Source organism: Mesoplodon densirostris, chromosome 2 (assembly GCF_025265405.1).
Source record: "Mesoplodon densirostris isolate mMesDen1 chromosome 2, mMesDen1 primary haplotype, whole genome shotgun sequence".
Lineage (NCBI taxonomy): Eukaryota > Metazoa > Chordata > Mammalia > Artiodactyla > Ziphiidae > Mesoplodon > Mesoplodon densirostris.
In genome coordinates, this window is record NC_082662.1 from 47,431,449 (window position 1) to 47,442,474 (window position 11,026).

The following is an 11,026-nucleotide window of genomic DNA, read 5'->3' on the forward strand; positions in this document are numbered from 1 at the left end:
CACGCGCCTGCCCGCCGCGCAGGCCATCAGACTGGGCCCAGCCCGCACTGGACCGGTTAAGTGGATCCAGCCCCGGTCTCCGATTCCTTCATGTCGTCGTCTTCCTCTTCCTTCTTCTTGGTGGGTTTTGTTGGTAGGGATACAGAGGGAACATTTGGTAGAGGGACTGTTTCCGGTCCACTGATTTCCAGCAAATTCTTGTCTAGTTCCTCCTGTTCTAGTTCTAATTCTGTCATGAGCTCATCCTCGTCAAACTCTTCTCCAAACCCTATAGATTTTGAAATAGCTGTTGAAGTTTCTTCTGCAAGTTCCTGCTGGTCAGCAATGTCCTGCAATAACTCATCAGCTTTATCGACGTCCATGTTGTCGTGGGCAGCCTTCATGGTCTTGGTGGCATAGCCCACATTCTTGAGCACCTCGGTGTTGGTGTTGGCATTCTCCAGGGCCTCTCGTTGGAACTCGATGGTTGACAGCATGCCGTTGATCTGTACCAACTGCTTTCCATACCTCTTTTTGCGCTTCAGTGCCTGGAGGGCAGCACACTTGATTTTGGTGTCGTGCTTCTTGGCAGCCATCAGCTCCTGCTCTATCTTCTTCTCCAGGAATTCTTGCTTCTTACTTAGCATCTCCTCTGTGTTCCAAAGCCTCTGGATGGCCTCCCGGTGGGGGGTGGGGGTCGGGCCGCCCTTGCCGGCTTTACCCCCTCCAGCCCCGAACAGCTGCCCAAACACTGACACTACTGCTGCTGCTGGACGTGCCAGCCTGCGCTGCCCACTCCCCACCCTGCCACTCCCTGCTGCAGCAGGCCTCCTGAACAGCTGTGTTTTTTTGTTTTTTGTTTTGTGGTACGCGGGCCTCTCACTGTTGTGGCCTCTCCCGTTGCGGAGCACAGGCTCTGGATGCGCAGGCTCAGCGGCCATGGCTCAGTGGCCATGGCTCATGGGTCCAGCCACTCCACGGCATGTGGGATCTTCCCGGACCGGGGCACGAACCCGTGTCCCCTGCATCGGCAGGCAGACTCTCAACCACTGCGCCACCAGGGAAGTCCGGGAATTCTTAATAGACCTGAGAATTTGACAGATAAGGACATGTAAATAATTATTTGGAGGATTTGAATAGGTGTGTTTTACTCCACATTATTTTCAGATATTCATGGAACATTTATTTATTTATTTATTTTTATTATTATTTTTTTTTGCGGTATGCGGGCCTCTCACTGTTGTGGCCTCCCCCGTTGCGGAGCACAGGCTCCGGACGCGCAGGCTCAGCGGCCATGGCTCACGGGCCCAGCCGCTCCGCGGCATATGGGATCCTCCCAGACCGGGGCACGAACCCGTATCCCCTGCATCGGCAGGCGGACTCTCAACCACTTGCGCCACCAGGGAGGCCCCATGGAACATTTATAAAAGTTAATCTTCTAAGAAAATTTCATTTAAAATATCTAAATTTAAAACACCCTACATAGAAAATTTTAGGTTACTTTTTCTAAACAGAGTACAATAAAACAAGACATTAACAATAAAAGGATAACCCTCAAAACCAAGTACTTGGAAACTAGTAAGTAGTCTTCTTAAAAGCTCTTGGGTCTAAGAGAAAATCTAGTTTGAAATTACAGTCCATTTAGAAATTAATTACAATAAAAACTCTATATCAAAACCTATGTAATATTGTCAAAGCACCCATTAGAGGAAAATTCATAGCTTTAATAGCTTTTAATATTAAATAGGAAAGATTGAAACCAACAGAAGCCATCATTCGATTCTAGAAGTTTAAAAAAGTCAAAATAAATTTAAAACTAAGGCAGGAGTAAAGAATTAATAAGAACAAATCGAGTCTGGAAGGATGGAGGTGCTCTCACTGGGGCCTCACAAACCCTCCATGTTGGTGTGCTATTGTCAATCCCTGCTACGGCTGTAGGGTGCGGGCCACGACCCAGTGTGGGTGTGGATGGAAGAGTGTAGGGTCCACAGACTGTGAGGCTGCTGTAGAAAGGCAAAGAGCGATTGTCAGGGCTGTCTTCCCATCTTATACGTGAGTGCCTGCAGAGGTGGGGGTGATGGAAATGGCTCAGAGGCCCGCAGCCAAACAGGCAGGGCGGGGACCAGGGCTCTGACTCAGATCCTGTACTTCAGCCTCTCCTCCTTGGCCAGGTTTGCAGAGGCCATGGGTGTGGAACACAACTTGGCCTTGAACAATTTGCTGTCTTCAGTCCAGGCGAGAGAGGGCGTGTGTGGGAGTGTTGTAAAGTCTCCTTCTGGAATGTGTAGTGGCAGCTAATCTTTCTCACCTGTCACTGCCAAGCCTCACCTGCTTCTTTCTGCCAAACCGCTGGTTCTGGGCTTCCAGCTAGGCAGCCTGGGATTTGACTCCTGTGTGGAAAGGCGGCCTTTTGCTTTCCATTATTTAGAGCTATACACATAGGAGGTGCTTCATAAATGTGGCTGATGGACCAACGGAGCAAGTTTTCCATCTGGTCACCTTTCTGGTTCTTACAGCCTGGTCTCTTTACTCCAGCTGGCCACCCTCTGGCCGTGTGGACATGCTCACTTTGCACTCCAGCCAGGCCATGCTTTGGCCACACTGTGATCTGTTCTTGAAACACTCTTCTCCTAGTTTCTGTCTGGAAAATTCCTATTTATCCTCCACAACTCTGCTTAAATATGAAGGTTTCCCTGATTTTTCCAGACAATGCCTCTTTATTCTCAGCCTCTTGTGCATTCCCAGTTTGGAGCACTTTCCCTTTATATTGTAATTATTTATTCACATGCCTGTGGTCCCTACTAAAGAGAACTTCTCTATTCTCAAACTCCAGTGTCTAGCTGGCATGTGTAGAAGGAGCTCAATGCATATTTGTTAAAGGATGAGTCAGTGCTCCAGGCAAGGAAACTTCCAGTTCGATTTGGCAGAAGCTTATTTTTCCTAAGTTTTTTCACTTGACATTTTTTAAAAATTAATTAATTATTTGTTTTGGGCTGTGTCGGGTCTTCGTTTCTGTGCGAGGGCTTTCTCTACTTGTGGCGAGCGGGGGCCACACTTCATCGCGGTGTGCGGGCCTCTCACTATTGGGGCCTCTCTTGTTGCGGAGCACAGGCTCCAGACGTGCAGGCTCAGTAGTTGTGGCTCACAGGCCCAGCCGCTCCGCGACATGTGGGATCTTCCCAGACCAGGGCTCGAACCCGTGTCCCCTGCATCTGCAGTTGGACTCTCAACCACTGCGCCACCAGGGAAGCCCCTCACTTGACATTTTTTTACGAAAAATTTAAACATACACCAAAATAGAAAGGATTTTACAGTGTACCCTTGTATATGCATCACTAAAATTCTACCATTAATGTTTTATTCTTCTTGGTTTATGACATATCTTCCTGTCTGTTAATCTATTAATCACCTATCTATTATCATCCTTCTACCCATCTATTAATTACCTTACAATCTGATAAATTTCAAAGTAAATGGCAGACATCAATACTTCCTCCTAAATACTTCAGTAGGCATACTCACTTTTTGGTATTTTTAACTAAAGTCACGTTCCTTGTCCAGAAATCTGAAATTGAAATCATAAGTATCCATTTTTATAATAACAATAATAATAAATTCTTATATCACTAGAGTTCATAATCTTCAAAGTGATTTTATATGTATTTACTGTATACAATAACTTTAAAAGGTAGGAATTACTCTCAATGTTTTTCAGTTGAGACAACTGAAATTTGGGGAGAGAAAGGGATTTCCTAAAGCTGCTGCTAGGCAACAGCATTCATGCATGTAACCTTCAAAAATTAATTGAGAACTTGCTATGTGGCAGGCACATCTTGGGACATTGCAGAAGAGAACCAGACAGACAGCAGTTCTGTCCCAGAGTGGCTCCCACCTTTCTGGGGAAGGCACTCAACCCCCGTTCTACAGTTACAGAGCAGTGTAAGAAGGATGAGGGCAGGAGGGGCCTGGGACTTTTCTATGTCCAGAATGCTCTCCCCACTCTTTTACCCACAGCGTTCTGGAGGGTGAGACCAGGAGAGAAGGCCCTTTGAACCCAGGAAGGCTAAGGCACAGATAGCCTTCACCATGACCAGTCTTCCTGTCCTCGCCCCATCTGCTCACACCCGGTCACTCCCCTTGTACCACCTGGGCCTCTGTGCATGCTGCTTTGGTGGGAGATTTGGAAGTTTGAACAGGAAAGGGGGACCCTTAGGAAATTCAGCACAGAGTGCCCCTTCCCCAGGGTTCCAAGCTGTGTTCTTTCCACAAGTGTTCACTTCTTTCAGGGAGGAGAAAAATTAGGACAAAGGAAAGCGCATGAACAAAGGAAAGGAAGCCAAAAAGCTCAGGGCCTGTCCGGAAAATCCTAGATGGTTCGATTTGGATGATGCATGGAGTGTGTAAAGGGGAATCGTAGAGAATAAGGCAGGTGGGATTGGTTAGGTCAGTCCTTAGAGGGCTTGATTGTGAAGCTAAGCTGCTCAGACTTTATCTGACCTGTGAGAAGACACAGAAGGATTTTTGTAAAAGTTAGATTTATAATAGTAAAGCTTATAGCCAGTAAAATTCACCCTTTTTAGGTATAGAGCTCTATGGGATTTTTTTTTCCAGTTCTGTGAGTTTTGACAAATGTATATAGTCATGTAATTAATCACCCAAACAAGCAAGATAAAGGATATTACCATCACCCCTAAAAGTTTCCTTGTGCCATTTGTAGGCCCCAGCCCCTGGCAACTACTGATGTGATTACCAGCCCTATAGTTTTGCCTTTTCCAGAATGTCATATAAATGGAATCATGCTGTATGTAGAATCTTGTTTCTTTCATTTTGCATGGTGTTCTTGAGATTCATCCATACTGTTGCTTATATTAGCAGTTTGTTCCTTTCTAATGCTGACTTGTGTTCTCTTGAATGGATATACCACAGTTTACCCACTTTCAAGGAGAGGGCCATTTGGGTTGTTTCCAATCTGGGCAATTTTGAATAAAGCTGCTATAAGCAGTCCCATATAGGTCTTCATGTAGACGTATGCTTTCGTTCTTCTTCTAATGTCATAGCATTGTGGTCAGAAAAGATGCTTGATATGATTTCAATTTTCTTAAATTTACTGAGGCTTGATTTGTGACCCAAGGTGTGATCTATCCTGGAGAATGTTCTGTGCGCACTTGAGAAGAAAGTGTAATCTGCTGTTTTTGGATGGAATGTCCTATAAATATCAATTAAATCTATCTGGTCTATTGTGTCATTTAAAGCTGGTGTTTCCTTATTTATTTTCATTTTGGATGATCTGTCCTTTGGTGTAAGTGAGGTGTTAAAGTTCCCCACTATTATTGTGTTACTGCCAATTTCCTCTTTTATAGCTATTAGCAGTTGCCTTATGTATTGAGGTGCTCCTATGTTGGGTGCATATACATTTATAATTGTTATATCTTCTTCTTGGATTGATCCCTTGATCATTATGTAGTGTCCTTCCTTGTCTCTTGTAACATTTTTTATTTTAAAGTCTATTTTATCTGATATGAGTATAGATACTCCAGCTTTCTTTTGATTTCCATTTGCATGGAATGTCTTTTTACATCCCCTCACTTTCAGTCTGTATGTGTCTCTAGGTCTGAAGTGCGTCTCTTGTGGACAGCATATATATGGGTCTTGTTTTTGTATCCGTTCAGCAAGCCTGTGTCTTTTGGTTGGAGCATTTCATCCATTCACGTTTAAGGTAATTATCAATATGTATGTTCCTATGACCATTTTCTTAATTGTTTTGGGTTTGTTTTTGTAGGTCCTTTTCTTCTCTTGTATTTTGCACTTAGAGAAGTTCCTTTAGCATTTGTTGTAGAGCTGGTTTGGTGGTGCTGAATTCTCTTAGCTTTTGCTTGTCTGTAAAGCTTTTGATTTCTCCATTGAATCTGAATGAAATCCTTGCCGGGTAGAGTAATCTTGGTTGTAGGTTCTTCCCTTTCATCACTTTAAGTATATCATGCCACTCCCTTCTGGTTTGTAGAGCTTCTGCTGAGAAATCAGCTGTTAACCTTATGGGATTTCCCTTGTATGTTATTTGTCGTTTTTCCCTTGCTGCTTTCAATAATTTTTCTTTGTCTTTAATTTTTGCCAATTTGATTACTATGTGTCTCGGTGGGTTTCTCCTTGGGTTTATCCTGTATGGGACTCACTGCGCTTCCTGGACTTGGGTGGCTATTTCCTTTCCCATGTTAGGGAAGTTTTTGACTATAACCTCAAGTATTTTCATGGGTCCTTTCTCTCTCTCTTCTCCTTCTGGGACCCCCATAATGCGACTGTTGTTGTGTTTAATGTTGTCCCAGAGGTCTCTTAGGCTGTCTTCAATTCTTTTCATTCTTTTATCTTTATTCTGTTCCACAGCAGTGAATTCCACCATTCTGTCTTCCAGGTCACTTATCCGTTCTTCTGCCTCAGTTATTATGCTATTGATTTCTTCTAGTGTAGTTTTCATTTCAGTTATTGTATTGCTCATCCCTGTTTGTTTGTTCTTTAATTCTTCTAGGTCTTTGTTAAACATTTCTTGCATCTTCTCGAACTTTGCCTCCATTCTTTTTCTAAGGTCCTGGATCATCTTCACTATCATTATTCTGAATTCTTTTTCTGGAAGGTTGCCTATCTCCACTTCATTTAGTTGTTTTTCTGGGGTTTTATCTTGTTCCTTCATCTGGTACATAGCCCTCTGCCTTTTCATCTTGTCTATCTTTCTGTGAATGTGGTTTTTGTTCCACAGGCTGCAGGATTGTAGTTCTTCTTGCTTCTGCTGTCTGCCCTCTGGCGGATGAGGCTATCTAAGAGGCTTGTGGAAGTTTCCTGATGGGAGGGACTGGTGGTTGGTAGAGCTGACTGTTGCTCTTGTGGGCAGAGCTCAGTAAAACTTTAATCCGCTTGACTGTTGATGGGTGGAGCTGGGTCCCCTCCCTGTTGGTTGTTTGGCCTGAGGCAACCCAATACTGGAGCCTACCCGGGCTCTTTGGTGGGGCTAATGGCAGACTCTGGGAGGGCTTACACCAAGGAATTCTTCCCAGAACTTCTGCTGCCAGTGTCCTTGTCCCCACGGTGAGCCACAGCCACCCCCTGCCGTTGCAGGAGACCCTCCAACACTAGCAAGTAGGTCTGGTTCAGTCTCCCCTGGTGTCACTGCTCCTTCCCCTGGGTCCCGATGCACACACTACTTCGTGTGTGACCTCCAAGAGTGCAGTCTCTGTTTCCCCCAGTCCTGTCGAAGTCCTGCAATCAAATCCCACTAGCCTTCAAAGTCTGATTCTCTAGGAATTCCTCTTCCTGTTGCCGGACCCCCAGGTTCAGAGGCCTGATGTGGGGCTCAGAACCTTCACTCCAGTGGGTGAACTTCTGTGGTATAAGTGTTTTCCAGTCCGTGAGTCACCCACCCAGCAGTTATGGGATTTGATTTTACTGTGATTGCGCCCCTCCTACCATCTCATTGTGGCTTCTCGTTTGTCTTTGAAAGTGGGGTATCTTTTTTGGTGAGTTCCAGTGTCTTCCTGTCGATGACTGTCCAGCAGCTAGCTGCGATTCTGGTGTTTTCACAAGAGGGAGTGAGAGCACGTCCTGCTACTCCACCATCTTGGTTCAGGCCCTTGACATTGTGGCTTTATTATCAATAACCGTTTGATTTGTTCACTGTCGTACACATTTGCTTTTTATCTTAGTAGAGAAATTTCTGAAAAATTTTAGAAATAGCCATATTTTAGTATTTTTCTATTCTTATGTAACAATCTACCTTGATTTTGCTCATCCAAAACAATAATTCATAACTTATTTGACTCAGTCCTGTGGGTCACTCATTTTCTCAACATTCAGTTCAACTTTTTACCTACTTGCCAATGTCTCTTTCCTGCACTCTTTCTTGCTCTCATCCCGTCTTCCTAAAAACTTACTCCTAAGTATTTTATTAACAAGGAGGCATAATTGATTAAAAACAACTTAATGTTTTCCTTTCTGAAGTTATTTGCATTTTAACCCTTATATTAACAAGATAGGACTCTAGTGGAGGAATTGTAGGCATCCATCAGAAAGTTGGAGAAGACCCCTATAAGCAATTCCTATAAAGTGTTGCTTATTCTGCTTATTTTAAGGATTTGGGGGTATTACCCACTCTGTTTACTCATCAGTTAAGCTGCAAATATGCTTGATATACCTCAAGTCCTTCATATGAGTCAAGGTGGCAAAACAGAGAGTTGGCAATTTCAGGCAGAGATTACCTGTTGTTGTCATGCTGGGATGCCTAGCATAGTGCCAAGCATACAACGAATGCACAACTATCTGTTGTTTAATTGGTCAGCCAAGAGTGATTCAGGCTGTGGCCATTGATCCCTAGATTGCTGACTTTATTTGCTTTCACTGCCAATCCCTGCAATTCTGTTACAGATTATATGCAGGAGATGGTTGTGAGCTCTGTTCATGGTTTCTTCGTATGTAGAAGAACGAATGGTCTTACAAAATCAGGAACATGCCTAATCAGGCATGATCAATTATTAACTCCATTTCCAGCCCCTCTCCCCACCCTGGAGGATGGGGGTGGTGGTGGCAGGGGCTGAAATCATGGCTTGGCCTTTCTGGTGACCAGCCCCCATCCAAGAGCAATCCAGGTGCCCACCCAGAGTCACCTCATTAGAACAAAAGACACCCCATTACCCAGGAAATTCCAAGAAATTTAGGAGTTCAGTGTCAGGAACCAGAAGTATCTATCTATCAGCTATATCTATCTATCTATCATCTATCTATCTATCATCTCTATCTATAGATATACATTTATATCTATATTTATTTATTTTTATTATCTTACAGTGCCCCATTTTTTTTTAAATCATTCCTTTGGATCTACCCCCTAGGGAAACCCATGGGGAGGAGTATGATGGGCAGAGCAGGATTCGGCTATTTCTGTGTTCCTTGGCTCAACTATCTTCAAACCATCTGTCATCAGCAGTTCAGGCTGCTATAATAAATTATCACAGATTGTGTGGCTTATACAACAATTTATTTTGCATGGTTCTGGAGGCTGGGAAGTCCAAGATCAAGGTGCTGGAAGATCTGATGAGAGCCCTCTTCCTGGTCTGCAGATGGGCATCTTGTATCCTCACAAAGAGGGCTAGCTGTTTCATTTCTCTTCTTAGGACACCACTCCTATCATGAGGGTTCCACCCTCATGGCCTAATTACCTCCCAAAAGGCCCACCTCCCAATTCCATAACACTGTCAACATATGAATTTCAGGTCACAAACAGTCCATAGAATCAAAATACCACCTCCTAGAACTCAACAAATCCTCCCAATCTTTCACAACCTGCAATGACTACAGCGATCCTACAGGATGAAACCTGTAGGCCATCTTAACACCAGGACATAGCTAGAAAACATATTTTTGAAACACATCTACATTTAACTTGTGTAGTGTGTGTACGTGTGTGTGTATGTGCGTGTGTGTGTGATTTTTCTTATATAAGCCAAGTTTGGAGAACCAACTGTTGCAACTCTGGCCTGAATGTTGGTGTCTGGACACTGCCCACAGTGCCCACAGGGTCTGGTAGGGCAAGACGGTTCCCTTGCAGAAGGAAATGCTTTGGGTCAAAGCAGAACCCTCTGCTGATCCCTAGTGGCTTCCTTTCTGAGCTGAGTTCATGAAGAGATTCCTGACTCCCCACTACGTGTGGGGCTCAGCCAAGGGTCTCATTTCACTGTTTCTAGACCTGGAGCTAAGGTCTCAACTAGCTCGGGGTGAGGCTCTTGAAGCATTTTGATGTTTTAAGACATGAGTCTGCATCCTTGTTTAACTCGTTAACGGCCTCAATGTGGCCTCCAAGCAAATCACTTGACCTTTCCTGAGCTTCACTTTCCTCATCTGTAAAATGGGGATAAAAACTGACCTGCTTTTGTTACAGGACTGTGAGGATTAAAGAAGATATTGTATGTTGCATGCTATTCAAATATAAGGTGATATTTCAGGTTTCAACTACAAAATCTGTTTTAAGGACATTAAAGATTTCTCCTTTAAGGAGAATTTACAAATCCTGATTTGTGAAACTGAACAATTGAAAAAAGAATTTCCTAAGGGGTTCCTCTCAAACAACTTTAGGATGGGACCCTGACATCACATATATTTTAGGAAAACGTCCATCATGTATATCTATGCATTTGCATAAAACTTTATTGCACTAAACTCAACCCTTGTGTCTCTGTTCATTTAAACCTGACGACCTGTAACAATTAGGGTGAACTAAATTGCTCTAATAAATAGTCCTGAATATGCAGTGACTCAACTACAGTGAGTTTATTTCTTGTTCCCAGACCAGGCCAAAGTTCAGGTTGGTGGGCAGTTCTCCATACAGTGATTCCGAGATCTAGCTCCTTCCCCTTATGACTCTGCTACCACCTATGGCCTGGTTGTCATCTGCGTCCAAATAACAGAAGAGCCAGGAGAACCTCACACAGGGCCTTACCACTTCTGCTCACATTCTCCTGGAGCGACTCTAACACAAGGGCACATCTGAGGGCGAGGGAGGCTGGGAAATGTAGTCCAGTGGTGTGCTCAAAGGGAGGAAGGGGTTTTGGTGGACAGTTAGTGGTCTCTACCAGTGTGTAAATGAGGAAAGAGTCTCAATAGGATTAACTGATTTGCCAAAATTAGTCAGGTCATCCAAGTGACAAAGCCAGGACTGCAGCCCAGAGCTTCGGTCAGGTCTGGTGCCTTAAAAAGCACAGCCCCACCTCGATCTGAGCCCCACCTCACCTGAACTCTTCTCACTGGTCTCCTAGCTTCCAAGTTCCTCCTTGTACTCTGTTCTCCACACTGCAGATAGGGGAACATTATCAACATCCATGCCAGATCATTGTGACGGTGACGGAAATTCAAAAACAGTTAAGAAAATCACCCTGGTCCCTCTGCCCTAACACACCTGTCCCTTCCCCGCCATCTTCCAGCCCTCGCGGGTTCAGAGGGAAACTGGAGCCTGCACTTGAGCCCGGAGTGCCTCCACGTCGTGGTCCCCTGATCAAGAAACGACAAAGGCTAC

The 11,026-nt window shown here is 44.3% G+C and overlaps 1 protein-coding gene across 1 annotated transcript; it reads right to left on the minus strand.

The window, feature by feature from the left end:
• Positions 1 to 56: 56 nt before the first annotated feature.
• LOC132502958 (charged multivesicular body protein 4b-like) lies at positions 57 to 641 on the minus strand. Its single transcript, XM_060119275.1, has one exon. The coding sequence runs from the start codon at positions 624 to 626 to the stop codon at positions 57 to 59; it is 570 nt and encodes a 189-aa protein (XP_059975258.1). The 5' UTR covers positions 627 to 641.
• Positions 642 to 11,026: the final 10,385 nt, after the last annotated feature.

Bases quoted from the DNA above. Each gene is read 5' to 3' on its own strand.
- LOC132502958 (XM_060119275.1), bottom strand. From the start codon at position 626: ATGCTAAGTAAGAAGCAAGAATTCCTGGAGAAGAAGATAGAGCAGGAG.